This window comes from Excalfactoria chinensis, chromosome 1 (genome assembly GCF_039878825.1).
Source record: "Excalfactoria chinensis isolate bCotChi1 chromosome 1, bCotChi1.hap2, whole genome shotgun sequence".
Lineage (NCBI taxonomy): Eukaryota > Metazoa > Chordata > Aves > Galliformes > Phasianidae > Excalfactoria > Excalfactoria chinensis.
Genome location: NC_092825.1, coordinates 64,987,828 through 65,013,823, shown reverse-complemented (window position 1 = coordinate 65,013,823; position 25,996 = coordinate 64,987,828). Strand labels below are relative to the sequence as shown.

At 38.6% G+C, this 25,996-nt stretch overlaps 1 protein-coding gene across 2 annotated transcripts in view; it reads right to left on the bottom strand.

Annotated features, from left to right (window-relative positions):
- BMAL2 (basic helix-loop-helix ARNT like 2) overlaps positions 1-25,138 on the bottom strand; it is a 36,084-nt gene extending 10,946 nt beyond the window's left edge. The window contains exons 1-10 of one of the 2 annotated variants that reach the window (XM_072356179.1): positions 24,918-25,138; positions 15,987-16,131; positions 14,779-14,814; positions 11,015-11,053; positions 7,780-7,937; positions 5,425-5,504; positions 4,581-4,673; positions 3,021-3,138; positions 2,067-2,210; positions 245-485 (exon numbers count right to left, since the gene is read on the bottom strand). In XM_072356179.1, coding sequence (XP_072212280.1) covers positions 245-485; positions 2,067-2,210; positions 3,021-3,138; positions 4,581-4,673; positions 5,425-5,504; positions 7,780-7,937; positions 11,015-11,053; positions 14,779-14,814; positions 15,987-16,131; positions 24,918-24,978 — 1,115 coding nt within the window. In that variant the 5' untranslated portion in view covers positions 24,979-25,138. The remainder of the gene's footprint in view (positions 1-244; positions 486-2,066; positions 2,211-3,020; positions 3,139-4,580; positions 4,674-5,424; positions 5,505-7,779; positions 7,938-11,014; positions 11,054-14,778; positions 14,815-15,986; positions 16,132-24,917) is intronic. The other variant, XM_072356168.1, reaches the window with a different exon arrangement.
- Between the last annotated feature and the right edge of the window lie 858 nt (positions 25,139-25,996).

Sequence of the window (25,996 nt, the reverse complement as noted above, 5' to 3'; positions counted from 1 at the left end):
AGTACACTATGATGCATTTTCATCTTGCTAGCCTACACTTTTCTAAAGGACAATACAATTATTTTGCTACATAATTATATATTATGTTTAACAGAATGAAGTCCAAGGACTCAGATTCATGACATAGCTCTTCAGCATCCCGAAATTCTAACATGCTTAAAAAATTGCAGTCCTTTCGGACAGAAAAGTTCACAAGACCTAACCAAGTCATGTCATTTTCTCTTCATTAAAGAAGAAAACTTACCGCTGATCTACATAAACAAATTTTCCATCCATGGCAAATCGTGTAACAAATTCTGTTGCTTTGACTTTTATCTCCCCACTCTTTTGTGGAACAATGTAAGGGTGCAACCTCCCAATTGCAACAAGACAGTTAAAATTACTACTGTTCTTTTCTACATCATTTTCCTCTTCTACTCCCACCTCACTAGGAGGCCAGTTCTTCATATATCCGGTACAGTGAATGGTACAATACTTTCTGTGATCTAATAAAAAGAAATAAAAAAATAAAATAAGCAATAAAGAAATAAAATAAGCAATTATGGTTCAAAATGTAATTAAAAAGAAAAATCTTTCACCATAAGACCAACAATCCTATTTTATGCATACTTACTACAACTGTAGGCGGCTATGGATAATGTTACAATGTGCTTTTAAAGTAAATTTTTACTACTTAATTTTGGCTTACCTGAAGAGAGTGCTCCTAACCCTATGTATGACTTAGGAAGATAATTTATAGGCATTGACAGTGTAGTATCAAAGGAAAAAAAAAACAAACAACCAACAATGGAACAACAGCTTATCAACCCACTGTTTCTCCTTTACATGTTTCCTTATGTGTTGTAAATCACAATAAACTAAATTGATTTGGAAGCTACAGAATGTTTACTAACATATTTTTACTACAATAACTAAAAGAATCCATGAAGAGAGCACCCCAAAATAACCCAAATTACTTTCCATTTATCGCAGGCTTCTGAATTCCTCAATTTTTACAGGAATATAAATATTAAAGAACATTTAAGTTAAGAATATGCTATCATCCATTTCTATGGCTGGTAGAAACTTTTTGACTTATACAATATCCCAGTAACCTCAACATCCACAGAGATTATGCATCCTATAGTTACTGTCGTCCCCCCAAATTGGCAAAGTAATCTTATTTTACCAAATTATAATTGACATAGATTTGACTGCATTAACTCTCAACTATGGAAAATATCAATCAACCCTGTCAAATGAAAAAGTGAGTTACCCTACTGTGACTGTCAGTTTCCCAAACTTTTAATGCGATCTCTCTGAATGCTGCTTGCCTGAAAGCACGTTTGTAAGAGATAAATTCTTCTCTCACCAAGTTAGTTGACACATGAAGGGAGACAGACAGAATTCTTCTAACTTACAATGACAGACCCATTTTAGAATGCATTCTTTTATGATGTATCTCAACAGCAGCAGGTTACATTAAAATAAAAAAGAAGGAAGATTCCTTTGAGATCAGTAAGAAAACTTGCCAAGAATATACTGCTCTACATGTATACCAAACTAAATTAAACGTATGGACTAAATTAAAGATACTGGAGAAACACTGAAATTACACTGATAGATTAACTTTTCTATTAAAAAAATGCAAAAATGGAAAAGTTATAATTCGTAAGTACACACAATACAAAACGTAAATCAGATAAAGATTTTACTTGCTTTTTTTCCTCCAAAACAGCAGACTTTGCAGGCCTTATTCATATAGTTATCTTCAAGACATATGTTATTTATCTTAACTCTTCTGATCTGCTCCAGTGCTTTCAAAAATTTGACTAGAACAGACCGTGTCTCCTAAACCAACAATGCAACCCAGGTTCCTTCCTCCCTTCCTCTTCTCAGGAGTGAATAGGGAGGAGAAAGAGGACAATTAGACTATTTTTCAGAACATGCCTGCAGTACATATTTACACTTCTCTACAGCTATTACGTGAAATCAGCGATAATTACAAGGGTCACGCTACTGGCTTGGAACTTAAATATACCAAATTTCAAGACAAAAAGCCCCCATTTCAAAAGCTGTTTGAATACCTTTCTTCTTTGGGTTGGGTAAGCACTCCTTCTCTTCTTTGACTGTGGTCCTACTACATTTTATCCGACAGAAGAAGGAACGTCGAGCACCAGAATTCAGTCGAGCTGGTCCAGCTTGAAAATCTGTATGTACTTGCAAGCCAGCTTACAAAAATTTAGTAAAGTAGTTAAAGAAAACAAACAAACAAACAAATCCAAGAATAAAACTACTGAGTCCAAGGTCTTATCTTCAGTTTCTCATATGTTCTCCTTACTGTTTAGTTACCTAAATGTTGTCCTTACAATTACAAAAGAAAAAATGTCTAATAACTTTAAACAAGGCAAAGAAAATGTGGCTGCTGCACAGACTCCAAATTTAAAAAAAAACTACAAAACTGAATTTAAGCTGTACTTAACATTTTGAATCATACTGTACTGAATACACTTTATCAACTTTCAGCTTCTATTTGGTACATAGAAGAAGTGCAAAGGTGCCTATAAAAGCCAGCTAGAAGACAGTTACTAGCTGCAGAGTACAAAATGCTTTTCATATCACAAATAACTGTAAATAGATTTGGTTAAATTAGGATTGACACTTAGCATTTTCAGAGAAGACAGTGATTCTTGATACTGAAGTATTTTATCCCATGTTCAACTACATCAGGTCTTTTGTAATGACAAGACCTAACAAATACAAGAAAAAAAAGTTGTATGCCTGGAAGGAAGAGCGTCAGACTACAACTTGGTAAATGCTCAACAATGCTAAATTCACTCTTATTACCCACAATAAGTTTTTTTCTGTTGAACTGCAAGTGAATTATAAGCAGCGAATAAGCACTGAGACATGTTTTTTCGTAGAAATTGTATTTCAAGCTTGTACATCCACACACACAATCACTTCCTACATAAGAACTGACTTTATTAACAACTCTTAAAAAAAATAAAGAAATTTGAGTGCATTCAAATACGACTTACTTTTGCCATCTACAAGCTTTTCTCTGGGAGAGACATCTGAAGATGAAAGTTGCTCCTTAACTTTGGCAACGTCTTTTGGATGCAAGTAATCAAACAAACTTTGTCCAATTAAACTGGTCTATTTAAAAAAAGAAAAAAAGAACCCCACTGCTGTAGAACAGGACACTTCATATTACAGACCTCAGAAAAACAACATTCTGCACTACTGAAAAACAAAACCCACCTTGAAAAACACCACAGTTATTATGAACTTTTATAGATCAATTTGCATTTATTACCCCATTACGTAATATTATTTTTATCAAAAGAGCAAAATATACAATCTGTAACTTCCCTTTGAAAAAAAAACAAAACTATTTAGTTGCATATTCAAGAAGATTGAGTGTTGTAAAAAAGAACAGTGTTTTTTTTTGTTTGTTTACTTAACATGATTCCCGATCCTGAAGCTTATGTGCACAGATTATTTTGGGGATGGGTTGCTAAGGGAAGAAATAAAAAGAAATTAATGCTACCTATGACTCCGAGCTCTCATTTAGTTGGACAAGAGCATAGCTAATCAGGAGTTGATTGGAAGCTGCACAGAGCTTCCACCTCTGCACTTCTTAGTTGAAGATATTTACAGGGATCTCCTCAGCTGGGATCCTTTCAACCTGCTTATTCTGCTGATCCAAAGCTGGACTGCTGCACTACAGTAAGCGCTACTATCATCTTCTGATACAGGAAGGAACTCTCAAAGAAGTGGGCAACCTTTTTCTTCTTTACTTTTTGATTCCTTACCAAAAAGTAGAAAGGAGCTGAGTTAACGATCTGTATTGTAGATTGAAACTTCAACTCATTTTGGACTCTTGCTGCTTACAATGTGATCACTGCATAAAAGGGGAACACCTCTCCAATAAACTAGAGTCAGAAATGGATTTACTGCAAACCTTCTAAGAAAGCAGGGTAAACATTCAACCTTTCATTTACCCAGTCTCTGTCTAATCTTAATGCAAAGGTTGCCCTTCTCTGGACACGCTCCAGGGCCTCAATGTCTTTCTTGTACTGAGGGGCCCAAATGTGAATGCAGTGAGGTTGGGCCTCACCAGAGCTGAGTATGGGGCATGATCACCTCCCTGCTCCTAATGGCTATACTAGTTCTGATACAGACGAGGATGCCATTGGCTTTCTTGGCCACCTGGGAACGCTGCTTTATAACTAATTTTCCTCAGGCTTAAAAAAAAAAGAAAAAAAAAAAGAAAAAAAAAAAAAAAAAAAAAGAAAATCACTTCACCATTTAAAGGAAATCTCTTAGGGATAAAATTAGGACATTTCAAATTATCCTTTTCCCTCAGACCAGCAATTCTACAGTATGATCAACTGAAATCCACTTATTATTCAGGTCATGAACATTGATTGCACTTCAAAATTTTCATTCTGAGTAATTCAGCCTTAATCTGAAAGAGGTTAAACCAACAATACTCCAAGAAATTATACAAAAGGATACAATAAACCAACAAAGTTTAAAAACTTCTAAATAAAAGAAATTGTAAGATAAACACAAAGAAACTCAATTATAACCACCTGATCATAATTAAGTATTTTGCAAACTGATTCTGAGACAAACAGAATTTTTCCTCTGTTACATCCAACCACAAACAGGAATCCATCCGCAGCCTGAAAACATAAAGACAGCATCTTTAAAAACTTACCATTAAACTATACAATTAATATTGATGAATATAAGGAAGTACATTTGTACGCTTTTTATTAAATAAGTTAAAAGTCACAGCAAAAAGCAATTTAAAAAATTGCAAGGACCAAATCAGACCTTCAAATACAGACAGCTAGAGTTTCCTAAACATAGCTTTGGGAAAAAGAAAGCCAGCTGCAAAACAGCTTAACATGGAGTCATCTTACAGATCTCGCCAAATTGTTTTATTGCAGCAAAGGAAAAAGAGAATAGCTGCAAAAGAGAAAGGGTAAAGGGGTGTGGGTGTATGACTGCATGCAAAAACCAGAAGAAAGATTTTCTTTCAGGTATTATTTCTGCATCTTTTCCAAATTACATTGCTAAGATTTTAAATGCACAGCAAACAACTGTATTTATATGTAGCTAAGATTATTATATATGCTTGCACGTAGATTTCAATATCAGTATTAAATAACAGTTTAAGTATGCAGAGTGTATACAGATTTATTATCCCTTGAAGGGTTGCCATCTGCTATCATCTTCTGTATCTCTTCACCAAAAATCTTGTTTCCTGTACAGAGGTTATAAATCAAAACAACTAAGCGCATCAAAGCACTCTCTTGAAGAAAAAAATGTAGGGGATGCAGGGGTGGGAAGCTCTCTCAAACTAAAAACCGAAGTTAACAACAAGCTTTAAAGAGGACATAATTTCACCAAGGGTTGTCTTCTACTTACCCTGAGGATTAACTGTCTGAGCTCATCATCCTTTAAAAAGGAAGGTTTATACCGGACTTCGGTGTAAGAGCTAGCGGAACCTGGAAAATAGCTTATTTGTAGACATACATAGGATGTCAAAGGATACATTAAGAATTCATTTTTAGCAAAATTATATTTATTATTTGGTCTTTACTTTGTAAATTCACCTTGCAATAAAAAGAGATGAACAGAATTCCAGGTAGTTTAATTGAAAAGGTATTGTACATTTCTGTCAGTACATTTACTGTCCCAGCATCTATGGCAAATACCCTAAAATCCTTGTTAGCCATTTTAATTTTTCCTAGTTTGTTTGTTTGTTTTTGCAAGCATTTGCTATAATTCCATACAATATCTTCTATGGTCTCAAAGCATTTGTTTTGAAGATACATATAACAACTGCACAGGATGAAACAGAGTTTTCATAATCCACTGTTAAAATAATGCTGTTTGAGATGAAGATTTTTGTTTTCACCGTCAAGATGAAAATGCATGTTCAAACTCCAAGATCACCCTACTAATTTGTGACATTATTTATGCAGAATTCTCAGCTTCTTGGAAAAGAAGACTTCTAGGAATTCGTAGAATCCTTACAGTTGGAGGGGACCTTTAGAGTTCATCTAGTCCAACTCCCCTGCAATGAACAGGGGAACAGTTGGATTGATCCACATCTCGATCAGGTTGCTCAGAGTGCCATCCAGCCTGATCTTGAATGTCCTCAGGGACAGGGTATCCATCGCCTCTCTGGGCAACCTGTTCCAGTGCCTCACTTCTTCCTTATATCCAACCTGAATCTCCCCTCTTTTAGTTTGAAACCACCCTGCTAAAGAGTCTGTGATGACTGAGAATTCCCCTCAACCTAAATTATTCTGAGTCCATTACTGTTAAGATAGACACATAATTAAGACAAGGGAGATTCTCATTAGATGTTTATCCCTAATCAAATTTAGGGATAACATATATATATATATTTATATATATATATGGGATATACATATTATATCCCTATATATATATTATATCCCATATATATATAATGTGTGTATATATATATATGGGATATATATATATATAGGGATTATATATTATATATATAGCATTATATATATAGGGATAGGCATAGCCTTTACTTACAGTTGACTAAATTATTCTGAAATAGTATAGCCAAAAACCCTGAAAACTTACATTTAATTTGTATTTGTATATAATGTTTCTCATGGGAGAAAGAAAACCTTCAAAACTAATAATAACAGTAAAAGGAGATGAAAGAATATATTCTAGTTAGACCCTGATATCTACACTACATTGTTCACTGAAATCTGTGAGTACTTTGTAAGGTGACTGAGAATATAAGCATTTAATAACACTTCTTCTTTGCACTCTTTAATATTTCATAGTATTTAAGACTCAAATGTAATTGCAGTTGTCATCAACTATTCTTTGAAAGTTTGAATTAATGACGTTCCTGTTGGCCACAGGCAAATTTTATTATTTTTTTTTAAATCTTTTTCTTTAGTTTAATGCCTTTTTTTGTTTGTTTTACAAAAGTACACTGGTAAACTACCCTATAAAAAAAATGTAACATCGCCAAAGCACCAACCTATCCCCCCCTACCAGTGAAGCTATCTAGATAAGTAGTCAGTAGTCAGGTAAGCATTAGCATGGTTTCCCATTGTTTAGAAGACACTTTTTCCTGAACTCGCACTAGACAAAAAACTCATCAGAAGTATTCATAAATGACCCAGCCCCCAACTTCATGCCTTTACAGAATTTTGCTGGGTTTTTATGAAAGGTCTTATTAATGATGTACATTTTAAACTCAACTGACAAACAAGAAATTCCAATACAGAGACAAAAGTCTGATGCAATCCCAAAGACTGCAGTCACAAACAGAAGTATGAAGAACATTTTCCTTTCATTAGCAGTTCAGCTAGTGAAGTCAGTACAGCTGACTTCATACACCACACGTATTACTGTTGCAGGAAGTATGAAGTGGAGCTATCACAAAACATTTGAGGGTTAGAAAATAATGGAAGATGGAGCTGCTTGATCTGTGTTTTTTCAAAACAGAATCAAGGAGTGACTTGATTGCAAGGCATCGCCTTAGCAAACAAGATAGCCAACACTTAAGTGTTGTTTAGTATACCGGAAAGAAAAGTCAAAATGAAGCAAAATTCTAGAAACTACAAGCATATCAAATTAAATTAAAATAGACTTAGAATGGAATTCAGCAAGTAAACAGAACAGACGACCTTAGATGTATCTGCCATCAAAGAAAATATGTAGTACAGCTCCCGAAAGAATAAGGACTTTAAGTATTAGTTTCCTAAAACCTACCTTTTAAAGATTTTAAGTGCTGCACTGCCATCCGTAATACTGTAAGCTTGTCTAGTTTTCGTGCCATAGGATTGCACTGAGGTATCATAGCAGACAATTCCTCTATCAAATTATTCATTTTGTCTCTTCTTCGTTTCTCTGTTTGACTGTGAGCCTCTCTATGAAGAAAAATTATTTTAAGAAAGATGTGAAATATATGATTTCCTCTACACTACTCAATTTCATTTTGGGAATGTAACATATCACAAGAACTATTCCTGCATTTAAATTATTCTTCATACACCACCTCTATTTGACAACTGAATTGGATTCATTTGATCAAAGTAGCAATGATCACAACATTTACATGAAATACTGAGAAAAATCTGTAAAGTAACAACCTGGAGTCATTGAACCACACTTCACAGCAACTTGATTATTTGTGGCAGAAACAAGACACCATGAAAAATTACAGAACTGAAATTCTTCATGTGACCCTTGAAGCCAAGCAAATACCTTGACATCTTCATCGAATCATAGAATGACCTGGGTTGAAAAGGACCACAATGATCATCCAGTTCCAACCCCCCTGCTATGTGCAGGGTCACCAACCACCAGACCAGGCTGCCCAGAGCCACATCCAACCTGGCCTTGAACACTTCCAGGGATGGGGCATCCACAGTCTCCTTGGGCAACCTGTTCTAGTGCATCACCACTCTCTGTATGAAGAACTTCCTCCTAATATCTAACCTAAATCTCCCCATCTCAATTTAAAACCATTCCCCCTTGTCCTATCACTACCCACCCTCATAAACAGCTGCACCCCTCCTGTTTATATGTTCCCTTCGAGTATTGGAAGGCCCCAAATGAGGTCTCCAGAGCCTTTTTTTCTTCCAAGCTAATCAAGCCCAGTTCCCTCAACCTTTCTTCACAGGAGAGGTGCTCCAGCCCTCTGATCATCTTAGTGGCCCTCCTCTGGACTCGTTTCAACAGCTCTGAATCATTCTTGTACTGGGGGCCCCAGGCTTAATATGTACCAGATATCTGATGTCAATAGTAATCATCGGAATACATTATCCTCTGTGTAAGTAAGATGGGGTATTCATCCTAATATTTTTATTTTAAGTGCTCTAAGCACTGCTGAAGTATCTCTGAACTCAATAATCTGAGATAACCAATGTCTTCTCACTATTTAATTACTCTGAAAATGACTCAGACTGAGTAAAGTCACAAACACAAGCACTTATTCATAGCATAGCACAACAGACAACATTTTTCATGTGCATAAAAGAGATGCTGTGGAAACTGAAAGAGAAGGCTATACCTCACCTATTTTCACTGCAGGCTTTCCCGTTCATCCACCTGCTACGGTGGGCAAGAGTAGGGTTTAGCCTCTGTTCATACTCTGCCTCAAACTTTGATTTCTTGGCAACCCTCAACCCAAGAATTCAAGCACAGAGAAAGAGCTTCTCTTAAGAAACATGTTCATCATAATATCCCTTCTAGGGCACATGACAGTACATTTCACAAACATTTATAACTCAGGTCACCTTTTCATTAATTTTTTCTAGTGAAGTACGTTGGCTTTTCTAGTTGACCTTCCTCCCCTCTAATGTCTTTACCTGAACAAGGAAGGTTTAATTCATTCCATTCCCAGCCTACCCAAGAAGACAAGCTGGCCACTCAACTAACATGAGGATTATTTTTCTTTCTCACTAAGACCAGACACAATGCTAGTAAATCAAACTGATCAAACTGACAATCTGTTTTGGCTAACTGATCTTCAAAACTCTTCTTTTTAGACACACTGTAACAGAAAGCATTAAAGATAATAAAGTTAACTATCTCTGACTGGATGGGAAGAACTGAATACAATTTTAGAGATCTTGTCTTATATTTTTTTTCTTTTTCTTTGAAAGCACAAAAACGAAATTCTCCTTCCACACAAATAACTTTGGATCACTCACAGAAGCAATGTGCTTTTCCCTGTAAAGCCTCTTACAAATTTACGTTGTCCAATTTTTCTTGGCTTTACTGGTTCACACAAATTTTCTTTCATATCAAGTAGGAACAGTCAAGAAACATATTGTGTATGTTCCTTGAACTGTGAACCTTGGAAAAATGAATACAAGCATACGCAGAAACAGAACAACCTTTCACATTTCTAAGATTCAGGAAGAATGTAAAGATGTAGTAATGACTGGATAATTCAGAAAGCTGGCTGCTACATTCCCCAATTACAAACAGAAAGGGAAAAAAGTACAGCCCCCAATAGGCTTGTGAAAAGAAACAGTCATTGAGCAAACCTTCAAGATGTGTTCCTATATTTATATATGTATCAATATATTTATATATATATATATATTCCTATATTTATATAAATATAGGAACACATCTTGAAGGTTTGCTCAATGGTTATATTTTATATATAATTTATATATAATTTCATTAGTTTTATATATATATCTATATAAAATATATATAGATATGTGTGTATCTATCTATCTATAAAAAACTAATGAAGCAAAACTTAAGTAAAAGAAATTAACAATAGAACAGGAGTATTACCAAATCAACATACAAAACAGATTCTTGCACAGTGATCTGGGGTACTCATTAAAGAAAAATAAATTTTTGAGTTTAATTAAAAAAAAACTGTAAATACATTTTGGAACACTTTCATTTCTTCCATTTAATTTAAATTACAACAACACTTCATAATTATTAGTTAGCATATCGTACAAATAATGCTTCTGCCAAGTGCTTTCTGTGAATTTCAACTTGGATTAAGATGTGAATTCACAGTACAGTGGCAATCCTTGAATAGTTCCATATGAGAACTTGTTCTAGAACAAGAATTCTTTGTCTTGCTTTTGCTGAATCCTCTTCCATGTGGGATAATTCTTAAATAACTCCGTGTGCAGACAAATCTAGTAGAAACAATTCTTAAAGTCATGTGGACTGAGGGCCAGCTCCTTCATGCATGACTTGAAGGTATTTCATTTGATTCTCACCTTAACAATTTTTAATCTCAAGCTTTTCCTAAGTGACAGAGATTCTGCAACACAACTTTGATAAAAATTAGTAGAAAATGAGATCCCCAAGGAAGCTCTAAGAATTAATACAAAATTAGGAGGAAAAAAGGGCAACGTTTACTGTTAGACATTTGACAGTAACCAACAACTGCTGTGGTGAATTCTGCTATTGTTAATCCTAGTATTTACTGGCAAGACATTCTTTTCTTAGGAGTTAGTACCTGAAATCTTTTATCTTAAGATGTTCTTCATCTTCATTCCTAGAGAAAACAAGACATAAACTCTTATATTGCATATTTAATATTAGGCACTTCAAGATGTAGGCAATGCTAAAATTTACTATCATTCCAACAAAATCAAAACCAAAAAAATTCCTAATACAAAAATTATCTGCCCTCTACAAGTGATGCATACTACAAAAATACAAAAGGCGTGATTTCCAATATTCATAGTTATGTGAAAATATTATGAGGGTATTTAATGATTATGGGTCTATTTCTACCTGAAAGAAAACAAAATTCAAAAACATTCGAAGTTTAGGCTTGATCTTATTTTAATTTTTCAAGTGTGATTCTCTATTCATCTGCTTATCTCTAAAATTTTATTGCCAAAAGATTAAAATACCATACCACGCAGCAGTGACTGGAAAGAGTCCATATGAGAAAACTATAAATGAAAGACAATCGTAATGCTAGTATCACGACAAATATTTCAGGAGCAGGTAAAAATAAGTGGATCAAGCAAAGAAAATGCTCTTTTTTCTTCTCCAAGATCACTGGAATGCCCACCACCATCTTTATGAGTTTCAGAAAACCGCCTAATAGATGCCTTGCCAAGTCAGCATGTACTATTTAGTACTTGCACCGAGGTTGCTCCCACACTAATATTGGCAGCTGTTTTCTTTAAAATAAACTGATGCAATAATTTTTTAATGCTTACAGCAGTACTTAAGCTTTTTTTTCTTTTTAAAGTCAGCAGTGGAGACATCTCATACAATTCTATTTCAGAGGAGAGGCCTGCTAGCCTTGGGATCATTTTAGAAGAGGTGTATGTTGTACCAGAAGGCTCATAAGGACAAAGGTGCATCACTCAGCATCTGTTCCTTATGAGAAAACAGAAGCAGGAAGCAGAAAGACAGTTGGTGATTAAAGCTTTAGGAAAGAGTTCAAAAGCTGCTTCCACTTATAACCAAGCACTGACCCCAGGAAGAATGAAGCAGCCAGAGCCAAATTAACACGAGATTAGAGATTTCAGCTGTTCAACTCAGGATTTTACTAGATCCCATGCATCTTCTAGGCAGTCTGATAAACCCAAATGCAGAATTAGACAAGTTAGCAATACCTAACATTTTTTCTTTCATGTTTAAATAAACTTTTACCAGGAATGTGCATATACTACAAACCCCAGTAATTAATACCTTTTTGCTTCAGTCTTTGCTAGCAAGGCCAACTGTTTCCAGGGTACCCAGGCCCCTGAGTTGGAAAACGACAGGGAGTGAGGTGAAATGCCTACAATACTCTAGTAATCTGCAGGTAGCCTACTACATCATTTGAACATTCATAACTCTATTGGGCTGGATGGGATTTATCCACAGGTACTGACAGAGCTGGCAGATGTGCTTACCAAGGCACTTTCAACAATTTACCAGCAGTCGCAGCTAATTGAGGAGGTCCCAGTTCACTGGAGGTTAGCAAATGCGATTCCAATCTGCAAGAAGGGCAGGAAAGAGGATCCAGGGAATTAAGGCCTATCAGTCTGACTGCAGTACCAGGGAAGGTTATAGAGTAGATCACCTTGAACATCACCTCAAAGCATATACGGGAAAATTAAGTGATCAGATGCAGCCTGCACAGGTTTTTGAAAGGTGGGTCCTGTCTGACTAAACTAATCTACTTCTAGGACAAGATGACTTGCTGAGTAGATGAGGAAGACTGTGGATGTTGTTTATCTGGATTTTAGAGCATTTGACATTGCTTCTCAAAGTATTCCCCATGGAAAAAGATCTGCTTGTGGTCTGGACAAGCATACAGTTTGCTGGGTGAAGAAAACTAGCTGGATGATTGGGTTGAAAGAAATCCCAGCAAGCAGCTGGTGGCCAGGGAATGATGTTCCCCAGGGCTCAGTACCAAGGCAAGTTTTGTTTAACATGAGTAATGGATAAGAGAACTAGAGCTATTTAGTTTGATCTAAAGAAGAAGAAGCTGAGGGAAGACTTCATTGCTCTCTAAAGGTATCTGAAGGAAGGATACTACCAGGTGGGTGTCAGTCTCTTTCTCTAGACGTCAAGTGATAAGATGAAAACTTCAGCAGGGCAAGTTTTGATCGCATATGAGGAAGAATTTCTTCACAGAAGGAATTCATCATACATTGGAATGACCTGCCCAGGAAGGTGGAGCCTTCATTCCTGGAGGTGTTTAAGAGATATGGGGATGTGACACTACAAGTACCCAAAATAAGTGTGTGGCAAGGCAGGAGTTGGCCTCGTTTCCCAGGTAACAGCTATAGGACAAGAAGAAATGGTCTCAAGTTGCAATAGGGGAGGGATGTTAGGAAAAAATTCTCCAGAAGAGTGGTCAGGTGCTGGAATGGGTTGCTCCAGAAGATGGTTGAGTCACCATCCCAGGAGGCGTCTGAGAAACATCTAGATATGATAGTAAGGAACATGGTTTAGTGGGCAACATTGGTGAATGGTTAGACTAGATGATCTTAAGAGGTCTTTTCCAACCTTGGCAAATCTATGACTCTAAGGAACGTGGAATACTGAAGGAAATCAGTAAGCCCAATTGGTGGTTGGACTTGATGTACTTGAAGGTCTCTTCCAACCACAATGACTCAATATGCTACCTTCTCTGACCAGAAGAGGTGAAGAGACAAAGGGGATCCAGACCACCCACAATGCAGCATGCACCTTCTTGATTACATCTCCTTCAGGACCTTCATTTAGGGAAGGAACTACAGCAACTCTCCTGCTCAAGGAGTCACATTTTTTGATGGATTCATACAGTCTCTGTCCCAACAGCTGTGCTGTTACTGTTTAAAATAGCTAGATTAAGGCTACCTTGAAAACAGAGCGACAGTCTGCTTTGTGACTCAAAGATAGATACATTTAACTTAGAAATAACAAGAGCTGTATTATTCAGAAAAGAATACCACCTATATTTCCTCCTGTATTAAACGTATATCTGTTTTCTTCTAAAAAAGAAAAACAGGGATATTAAACACAAAACAGGATTACCTTTACATCTTTCCATAATAAGAACAATGAAAAAATCCACAAAAAAATGAACTACATGCAGGAAAAGATTTTATTGCTAACCACTAATCCACACACCAAACACTGCCTAGAAGGATAAAAGAGAACAGTGAATAGCTACATACAAATATTTATCTAAGTAAGGTACTGAGGTGCAGATAAAGATAACACAACAAGGTAATCATGCAATTAATAACTATCTCATAATATGTACACACACCAAAGGCTTGGGTTTTGTTTCTTTTTTTTTGTTTTTAAAGAAAAAAAAAAATCTTAATTTTAGCTTGTCACTCTGTAATAACATTATTTTAACATTAGATGCACTTCTTATGTTTTAAAAAGCAGGTTGACAAGGCTTGGGAAAGAATGAAAAAAACAATGTTTAAATGCATCAACCCTGAAGGGCATGAGACATTTTCTTCACCTCTTTGGTCTTGTTATATGTTATTCTTCTTTCTTTCCTATTCTTATCTTAATTTCAACACAAACAGGTCTGGTGAGCTTATGAGCAAGTCAGAAAACCTTGAAAGAAACAACAGAAAACTAACACTGGATGGATCTATCAATCCCACTAACTATATACGCGTTAATTAGTTTTACTTTTTGCTGTACAAACACATGTCCTTAGACAGACGTTCCTTAAGGCGAACCACACACTTTAGCTATCCAATTAGAAAACTGTGACATGCTTACAGCACTGAAAATAGAAATGGGATCATTTATAAGAAGTACCTTTTCTGGGGATCTCCATCAACTTCAACTGTATCCCTGTAGAAACAGGTAATGAAGTAAGCAGATGTAGACTTTGAGGCAGAAAATGATGACTCAATATACCCAATGAAAAAGTTGCTACAGAAGAAGTTCAGTGGAAACCCCACTTGGCAAGTTATTTTCAGCAAGGACATTCTTTTTTTGAAACTATGAATTCTTTTAAACTATAACTTCATCAACTGACTATTTCAACGAGATGTGATATTTATTTATTTTTTCAGACAGAAGTTTCATTAAATGAGAGACAGACCCAAACTTCAAGGAAACTGCACTGATGAAGCAGCATTTTCATTAATCAGGTAAAATCAACTAGTGCTTCTGAGGAACATATTTTTTTAAGTTACTGTCCTTCTGAAGTGTTCAGAGATCTAGAAGATGGACATGAAGCTGTGAGTTGACAATTACATCAACATCTACAGCATGGCTACGTTCTGTGGATCAGTGAACTACATACAGAAAGAGATAACTGCTTAAACAACTACAAATGGATGTAAGTTTCTTACACATATGCTTTTTTTAGAGGTAGATTTTCCACACTAGTTTGGAGATACAGAAGATCTGCATGCGGACTTGCGTGAACACTTCTGGTTGATAAAAATAACTTAGAGTAGATTATTTAAATTAGTTATTCCAAATTGTACAGGCAAATACATATTTGGTTAACTGGCAGTTACAAAGTAAGAGAAAATAGTTGACTGTATCATCTCTGCAATAAAGTATGACCTGCTTAAAAATGCAGAGTTCTACTGCAGGAAGGTACCCATTTTTAGGTCACAGTTCCTTATGGATATTTAAATGGCTGCCCTGGTTGCTGAAGAAGCAATTCTGATTCTACATTAAAGATTTTAGGGATTATATTTTAGCAGTTCAGTAATTTGTTGCAAACAGAACTCATCTTTACATGCAGGAAAAGAAAAAGAGAGCCAGGGCTGAAATTTTATCATGAGACAATGCCCCAGAAATTTCACTTACAGAATCTTACATACACCTCCTTGGGTAGAAGGATTATTTTTACTAGTTTCAAGTGCTCAAAACAGTCAAAGAACACATTAGAAGAAAGTAAAATAAATTGTTGTAGTATTTAAAGGAAAGAGGATTCAAAAGTCACATCATAGAAATAAACAAGCATCTCAGATTTTTGCAGAAACAGACAGAATCAATTTACTTACTGGTTATCAGAATCACTTCCTTTGCGCTTTCTTGGAATCTCAACCACAGAATTGTTGAAAGAAGTGGTAGCAGGCTTAGTTATTGGATTCATGAGGCTGGGGACTCCAGAAGCAATGCACGAGTTTCCATCTACTGGGAAATTATCTGCAAATGAGGGGAAAAAAAGCCATTGTATAATAAGAACATCATGCATCCATTCTGGTTTTTATCTGGAAAAAAAAGCCCACATGGGTGCCTTTCACACCTAAGACAAAGCCCACAGAAGTTCCACTGCAAATACCTATGCAGATAAAAAAACACAATCTTTGCACAGTCCTATAAAGTTCTTATCAACTCACTGAGCTCACCAAGGCAATAGAAAACACACTTCTCCTTTTCTTCGCTCAGTCTTAGCAGAAAACACTTTAATCTCCCAGCACCTCCAGAATCCTGCTGCAGTCACAAGATGAAGGCTCAGCTAGCCGATCCAAATACTAACTCTAGATTCAAATCTAAAATAAATATATATATATTTATATACAGCAAACTATGCTTTTTAAACAAGCTGAACATCCAGAAAAAAAATGTGCCATAGTTCTGACATAAATCTATGATTACTCGTAACATCAGCCATGTATGTTAAGACAGCCTTGAAAGCTTGTCAAGTTCTGCCTCAGAGTTTCCTTTGAACTCTTCCTCTCAAGGCAAACTACTTTGTTTCTGGGTTGGACAAAAGAAAAGACACGAACCAAAATAACCCCAGCAACCTATTTGAGAAGGAAAATACTCTCAAGGAATTTAAGTACTAACCTTTTTTTTCCCCCCGTTATCAGTGTAAAACCAGTGCAAAGAAACACCCAGCTTAAAAGAAACAGGACTAACTCAGAGCAAATATAGGCACTTCCATTCACCTCCTGAACTGAGGACAGTATCCAAAAACATACATGAAAGGTTTTTACAGAAAGGGTTGTTAAGTGCTGGAATAGCCTCCCCAAGGAGTCACCATCCCTGGATGTGTTTAAAAACCATTTGGATGTGGTGCTCAGGGACATGATTTAGGAGAGGGTTGTTAGTTAGAGTAGTGTGGTTAGGGTGTGTGGTTGGACTCGATGATCTTTAGGTATTTTCCAACCTGAGCAATTTTATGATTATGACATACATTTCAAAACAATAAAGGATTAATTCCACGAAGCAACGGAGGATGGATTAACAAGACCTCTTAAGGAAGCACGCATCTCCTACTTTAGCTGTGCAGGCAAAAAACAAGACAGGCTCTTTAAAAACTCAGCAGGAAGAAAAATGGAATATTACTGAGAGCTTTATTTTACTATTATTATTACTATTTTGCAACTGCGCTGCCTTTAAATGACAGATAAAAATCTTTATAAAGAACGATATGCAGAGTACACTTCTTTCCTCTTCAGTGTAAGCATATCTTACACCAGAAAAATGAACTTCTATGTTCTCTTTTTCTGTAGGAATATTACTGTGGAGAGTTCAATCAAAATAGGCTAATACTTGAGCGGCATCGTCTGGTCTGCCACTAATCCTCTTTCTACCAAGTCAGACTATCCAGAGTCAGCCCCTGTTTTATTGCAGAAACCTCTTTAACTCGTTAAGCCACAGCGGAAGTTCCAAAGAAAATGAGCTAAAAATTCAAGGAATCAAAAAACATTTGTCAAATAAGTAACAGCTTCCGGGCATCTGCACCAGAAACAGTTATTTCAAATACATGACATCTGCTAATTAAGGTTATTAAAATGATTTCTAAAGAAACTGCATCACGTCTACAAGGGCACAAAATGTAAACGTTTCAAATATCTTTCTCGTTAATTATCACTCGGTAATAGTCTCACTTGATATTTCTATCACCAATTCTTGCAATTATAAAAACAAATAAAAACTCCAACAATTCCAAAGGAACTTCTTTTTGTAAAGAGTAATTTTAGCTCGCTTACCAAACATCCGTAAACAATCTCACTACAGCACGTTTTTGAAACACAACCATCCTTTGTACATATTCAGCTAACAGTACTTACTAAATAGAAATCTAAATGTACCAAAGGCAAGAATGCTTTCAGCACAACAGATCCTTTCAGCCTTCAATAATGCAGGACAGAACAGACCCACTGACCTAAATACTCCTTTGCACACAGATGGCCGGCCTGCTTTCTAAACCACTTCCCTTAAAGAAACAACATGAATTCAAACGATGTATCATTTACAGCCTTTCCAACTTAGCCTTCATTTTATCAAAATATCTGACAGTTTTCCCAGCATTCTGGCAAAAAACTCTGAATCTATTTCCTCCATGTTTCCCAATACCACCCTTTTCTTTTTTCTAAACCAAGAAAAACTTCACTGTTTAGATCATCAGCAACACCGACCCATTAATAACTTGTCCATCTAAGTGTTCAGGTGATAGATTGAATCCTTGAACAACACCACTGTGACACCTCAAACTAAATACCACCTTAAATGCCACCTAACTTTAACTTAAGGAAGATAGAAAACATCAAGAATCTGTATTGATTCCTACCACGTAAAGCATGCAGCATATATTCTCTACATGTATTTCCTGAGAGTCTCATCAAACAAAAGGTAGAAAAACTAAAGCCTTAGAAGTACCAAACTTAGTATAAAAGAAACAATTCTGAATTTAATTCTGAATTCAACAGACAAGAGCAAGCATTTTTCATACCTACTACTTACTGAACAAGAAGCAGACTGAAGCAGTTCATAAAGTGAGGTCAGCTTTAAGAAGTCGGTAAGAGTGCTCTACAAGAACCTCTTGGGGTTTTCTGCAATAGCTTTGGCTATGGACTAGGTGATTCTAAGGTGCTCACTCTCTCCCTGAAGAATAACTTAATCTCTTCCACACAGCAATGAAAGATTCCTTCATTTCTCTGCCTATACCACTTTAGAATGGATGGATAAAGCAATCAGAAATCATTTGGGTCAGATAGAGCATGACCTAGAATGCAGTCCAATAACCAGGAGCTGCTTCTATGACTGGAGATTCTCAGCTACATTCCTCTTAGCCTTTTCTTCTCCAGGCTGAACAAGCCCAGCTCCCTCAGCCTTTCATTGTAGGAGAGGTGCTCCAGCCCCCTGATCATCTCTGTGGCCTCCTGTGGCCCCGTTCCAACAGCTCCATGTCTTTCTTGTGCTGAGGGTCTCAGACTTGTTCAGGACCCCACAATGGCAGAGTAGAGAGGGACAATCACCTTTATCTCCCTGCTGGCCACACCTCTTTTGTTGCAGCCCAGGATACCATTGTAATTCTGGGCTGCAAGTGCCCACTGTGGGCTCTCATTAAGTTTTTCCATCTACCAGGACCCTGAAGACCTTCTCTGCAGGGCTACTCTCAAGAAGCTCTTATCCCAGCCTGTACACATATATAGAATTGTCCCAACCAAAGTGCAACACCCTGCACCTGGCCTTGCTGAATCTCATTAGGTTTACACAGGCCCACTTTCCAAGCCTGTACAAGACCCTCTAGGTGACATCCTTTCCTTCTGCTGTAACAACTGCAACACAGAGCTCGGTGTAATCAGCAGACTTGCAGGGGGTGCACTCAATCCCATCGTCTATGACACTGATAAAGATGCACCAGTCACAAGACAGATCCCTGGAGGTCACCACTCATCTCCAGCTTCCACCTGGACATAGAGCCATTGATAACAACCTTCTGGTTGCAACCTTCCTACTAATATCCACCAAATAGTTCACCCTTCAGATCCATTACTCTCCAATTTAGAGATGAGACCTTGGTGTGGGACCATGTCAAAGGGGCATCAGTTGCGCTTCCTTTGTCCATCCATGTTGTTGGATCCTAAACAAAGACAGTCTATGAGAGAAGAGTTAAGGCCAAACTCTATCAGCCATAAACGGTGAGATTCAACTGAGCAAATAATCAAGTCCACATTTGAACTAGCCATTCTACTTTCTCTTGGAGAGTAGAAGACATTTCTAGGGTGATTCATCTCAGCTTAAAATAGATTTCTACAATCAGTTTGTTGAAGTACATTTCTGGGGTGATTCATCTCAATCTAAAATAAATTAGCACAGTTAGATGAAGTATAGTTCAAGAGTGCCTACCTCCTTCCCTTCAGTAACCACTCAAAGAAGAAAGTAACTAGAGGAGATGCCAATGTCTATGAGCTGGGTATCTAAAGATAAGCGAGATGAATCTCACCCAACGTAGCCATAAAATTATCACACAATTGTTACAATATAACAGCCACAGACTGCTGCTGTTTGCCTCACATACAAGTTTAAGTTCAAAACAGCCTTTCAAAATCATTGCCTTGATCATGCATTACTACTTCACAGCTCACTCATCTCCCCTTTGAAAGTTCAGCTTTTGGCTACACACAAGTTCACTCCTCGTAGGTTTTCCTGAAACATTAACAGAGTGATATTAATATATCAATTAAAAAAGCCATCAGCTCACATTTAGACAGTTTAAAGAAAAAAAAAAAGAACATCTACATCCATCTATCAGGATACCAGGATACCGCAGCAAAGCATATTCACCAATATTTGCCACCTACCTCAGAAAACAACAGAACAAACAAAAGAACCCAAACCACGATGGGTGGCACACTGTATTCTGAAGATAAATGTACATAACAGACTTTGAGAATTACTCTGTAGCAGCTTAAGTTATCAATGTGGTAACACTAACACAATCTCTCTAAGAATAAGAACGCACTTACAATCCAACTTCCCATTTTCAAACACGTTCTGGCAGAAGAAGAAAGAAGCTGCTTTGAATCGGAGCTTCTAAGACCACAGATGCATTTTTCCAATCTTTTGAAAAACATTCTGTAACGAGCTTTAAATAATCAAACTATTAAAGCGTGTATTTTGCAAACGTGTGTTTTTCCTTGGCATGCACAAAAACCATTTGCAAGAAATTCAAGCTTTGGCAAGTTTAAAGAACTCAAAACTGTGCTAGAAGTGGGCGTAGTTAAGATGACACATAAGTGGTCCTTCCTCTGACTATGTAAATGACTTACTGAAACTGAAATCCATCCACAGGAGTTACTAGGCTGCATCCATGTTAGTAAGAGCTATAGTACAGTTGCAACAGGTTAATAGACAGAAGCAGGTGGTTGCAGCAGAAGTCCCTGTTTCTAGTTTTTAAGTAGTCTGGTAAGCTTACATTAAATTCCATTGTCTGGTTCAGTGGACCAAAAATCCTTACAAACCATGTGTTCTAAAGCTGTCTGAGAACCAACCCTTACCTCAGTTCTTAAGTTTGGAGCTGGAGAACATTTGGCCTGGAGTAACACTCACCTTCCTACAGTAAAGTTCTGGTTCAATTTCTTCTGAAGCGTTTAAACTCATTTATATCAAAAATGCACTGCAAGCCAAACTGGTGAGCACTGAACAAGGATGGCTGATCACATCAAAATAATGCTGCTGCTTTGAATCACAACATGCACACAGCCTCTGAATGCTTACTTGATGTAAGGGTCTCAGCCTGAAGACCTCATGAGTGCAGTCACAGAGAGAAGCAGTGGTATTTTGCCTCCCACCCCTCTACTCCCAGTATCTAGGTATACAAACAATCTAACAATATCCAAATTAGAGAGATGTGGATTTGATGGGCGGATCACTCGGTTGATAGGGAATTGGATGAAAGGCTGCAGAAAGAGAGAGGTGATCTGTTCTGTGTCCAGGTGGAGGCCATTGATGAACAGTGTCCCCCAGGGGTCTGTCTGGAACCGGTGCTCTTCAACATCTTTATCAATAACATCAATGACGGAATTGACTGCACCTTCAGCAAGCTTGCTGATGACACTAAGCTGAGTGGTAAGGCTGACACAGTGGAAGGAAGGGATGTCATTCAGAGAGACCTCAACAGACTTGTAAGGTGGGTCCAGGTGAATCTAATGAGGTTCAACACAGCAAAGTACAAGAGTTTTGCACTTGGAACAAAGGAATCCCAGGCATATATACAGAATGGAAGGATCAGTCCTTGAGAGCAACCCTGCAGAGAAGAACCTAGGGTTCCTGGAGGATGAAAAACTGAACATGAGCCAGCAAGTGTGCTCTTGCAGCTCAGAAAGCAAGTGGTATCCTGGGCTCCATCAGGAGAAGGGTGGCCAGTAGGGATAGGGAGCTGACTGTTCCTCTCTACTCTGCTCTTGTGAGGTCCTATCTGGAGTACTGTGTCCAGGTATGGAGCCCTGAACACAAGAAACACGGTGAGCTGTTGGAGAGGGTCCAGAGGGGGGGCACAAAGATGATCAGAGGGCTGGAGCACCTCCACTATGAGGACAGGCTGAGGGAACTGGGCTTGTTCAGCCTGGGGAAGAGAAGGTTGCAGGGTGACCTCATTGCAGCTTTTCAGTACCTAAAGGGAACCTATAAACAGGAGGGGAGTCAACTCTTCAAAAGGGTAGATAACAGCAGGACAAGGGGAAATGGTTTTAAGTTGAAAGAGGGAAGATTTAGGTTGGATGTCAGGGGGAAGCTCTTTACCAACAGAGTGGTGAGGTGCTGGCACAGGCTGCCCAGAGAGGCTGTGGATGCACCGTACCTGGAGGTGTTCAAGGCCAGGCTGCATGGGACCCTGGGGAGCCTGGTCTACTATTAAATGTGGAGGTTGGTGGCCCTGCATGCAGAAGGGGGTTAGAGCTTGATGATCCTTGAGGTCCCTTCCAACCCAAGCCATTCTGTGACTCTATGTTAATCTAGATTTTCTCAACTGATTTACTACTCAAGATGCACAAGTTTTGTAACACTCGACACACTCCTTTTATTTGAAGATGTCAGCTGTCTCTGACTACTTAAGCAATAGAGGATACCTACCTGTACCTACACATGCGCACACTCACACAAGACAGCTGATGATTCCAATAATTTCTAAAAGCTTAACATCACGTACATTGCTTTATTTTACCATGGAATTGTTTTTTCTAGAATCATTCTAATGAATTCTTACTGGAGGTTTTCATTAAAGAATGAGAAAACTATACCTATATACCTATAACCTACATACGTACAGTACTGTATGAAGAAGAGAGTTGATAGGTTTATACATCACTGGACAGGCCCCCAGGTCTGAACACATGTCAAACAACCAGCCGTATTTTCTAAATGGGAGTGAGAGTTGTATTAGATATTCTTGCTTTTAAAACTTTACAAGCCAGTGAAAACCACATTCAGACTATTTAAAGCTAGTTTATCATTCAGACCACACCCCGCTGTATACACTCAGATAAAGCTGGGGCAACCATTTTCATCTGGGTCAAGCTGTGAGAACAGCAGAAACGTGCTGCATAAAACAGATGTGCTTTCAGTTGTTTTGGTTTTTCTTACAGTGCGTTTTATAAGCATGCATGAAACAGGAGAAAGATGCAAACAGCAGTGATGAAACCATCTTAAGCACAATACTAAATAGAGAATTAACTCTTCTAGGTTAGCTTAAGAACACTGGGTTGGTTTTTTATTGTCACAAGTTGATTAAAAGAAAACTTTTAATATCCTAAATCATAGAAATGTAAACCAAATATCAACATGGGCAACTGACAATTTTCTGTATTTATTCTTACCATTCAGAAGAAAATAATCAGGAATCATAACTTGCTAATTAAAGTAACACTTTCACTTAATAGACCTTAAAACATCAGTTGTTTGCTCAAACTTACTACTGCATTAAAAAGCATGACTGTAACTAGCTAACGTAAAGATACCCAGAAGCCCTAGGAAGATTACCCTGCTTTCCTCGTCACTTCCAGGCTCAAATCAGGTCACTGACAGAAACTGAGAGTCTCATATATCTCAATTTATTACTGGGGGAGAGGGGGAGGAGAACACTGAAAAACAAGAGCCAAAGAAAACCAACTAACACCAATATAACTCTCCAATCATATACTGCTAAAGGAATAGAGGATAGCTGTTTTCTTGCAAGTTTTTTGATTCAAACCATTGAAAGTAAAACACTGACTTCATAAGTCTGCAGCAGAACTTCCACAGTTTCAGTAAGCCCCGAGGAAGGAGTTTTCAGAGCACCTCCAGTCACCCACAGAGGTTTATTTCTTAGACTGAAGTCGATTCTTAGCTGATACGAACTGCCTGGTTTATAGTTAGTTTTTAATAGTGTTCAAGTGTATTAACAATAGCGTGCACTTCAAGTGAAACAACTTCACAGCTAGTATCCATGTGGATCTATCCCATGCAAATGAAGATGATTTTATCTTTAAAATACTGACTAATCGAGACTCCGTTTCTTCAAAACCTGTTAGAAGACCAGGTATAAACATCGATTCACAAAAGAAACCACCGAGTTTCTTCCACTCCAACGCATAAAAGCCTCTGGTTCACCTCCTTCCCACTTAATGGAAACGTCTGCACCGAGCTTCTTTCCTCCCCTTACAGTATGTGCATCACGAAGAATTACACCACTACTTCAACAACCAAGCACACACAGATAGAAAAATGCCTCTTTCTCGCGTCCTCCCAGACAGCCAGGATCCTCACAAACGTTAAAACGCATTTAACCCAACCCAAAGCACATTAAAACGACCAGCAACTAGACCTCAAGAACCGGAGCTAAACGAGCAGAACTACAGCGACGACTTCTGCCTTCCAGAGCCCAGAGCACAACACTTGTATCTCCTGGGATCAGCCTTCCGCCAAGAGGAAGCAACACATCGAGGCAGGAGGAGCACGGACAACTGCTGCTGCTTTACAGCCACCCGTGTTCCAGCAACTTACCGCTCCCAGCAAGCACGGGCACACAGTGGCCAACATCGCTACACCTAAAGCACTAAAACACCATTACCCGCAAAAAGGAATATTAAGAGAGCAGCTCATCGCGCGTTGGGAACAGAAAGCCACGAACTAAGCCGAGCACACAAAAACGTTCAGCCCGAAACCCATCCGTGTGCCGCCACACCTGCAGCGCTAACCAAACAACAGCTGAGCGCACCCACCTCCAGCGGCCCGTCGCTCCTCCTCGACCCCCTCGGCGCTCCCAACTCCTGCCTCGGCCATGGCGGGCGGCCCGAGCCCCGCTCCACAGCGCCCCCGGCCCCGGCGGCATGCGGGAGGTGAACTAAGGTGAGAAGGAACGGCCCGTCCTGCCAGCCCGGGGGCGGGCACTCGGGCGCCCAGCAGGACACCCCCGCCTCCCCGGCGCCGCCTCAGCAGCGCCGTCCCCGCCGCCGTCCCCCTCTCCTCCCAGCCCGCCCGGCGCCTCGCATCTCGCGAGATTTGGGGCCGAGTGCGAGAGGGTGAGGCGGGGCGGTCGGTTCTCCTCACGGCTGCCGTGTCCCCAGGCGGACAGTTGTTGGGAAAGTGGCTGAAAACTGGGAGACCCCGAGTTGCTGGGGCTGTAACTGTGTTTTAGGCTGGTATCAGGTATGCGTTTTCCAAAGAATCATCATACAGGACCACCTATTCAAACCGCCAACCCATCGCCACCACCATCCCCACCAAACCGCGTCCCTCAGCGCCCTGTCTGCGCCTACTTCAAACGCTTCCAAGGGCTGCTGACTCCACCGCTCCCTTTGAAGTGAACACATAATCCTCACTGTGTTTTGGCTCACAACCCGCAGTGGCATCGGTGTGTGCAAACTGCGTTCTTTTAGCACAGGAACCTCAAGTTGCACTTGTTCTTACAACTTAATGGGCTGCAGCTGCAGTGGGCAGTGGCTCCATGACACCCCACGAGAGCTAACCTCTAAAGGGTCCCACAGTGTAAGTGCTGGGACCTCGGCAATACTTGTTTTTCTCGGCAGAACCGGTCCTGCTGTGCTGCCCCGCTCATTAGTGGTGATACTGCCTCTGCTTGCTCAGTTCCAGCTCTAAGTGTGGTAGAACAAGCTCCTTACCCGAGCCACAGAATTACACTGTACAGTAGAAACGTTCTTGGCTAAAAGTATATATATATGGCTCAATACACACACACAAAGACCATCTTGGTTTCAATAATAGCAAAACTGTTATTTTCATAGGTATGTTTCATAACTGATTGCATTATGCTGAGGAAAAATAAGTACATATGAATGCT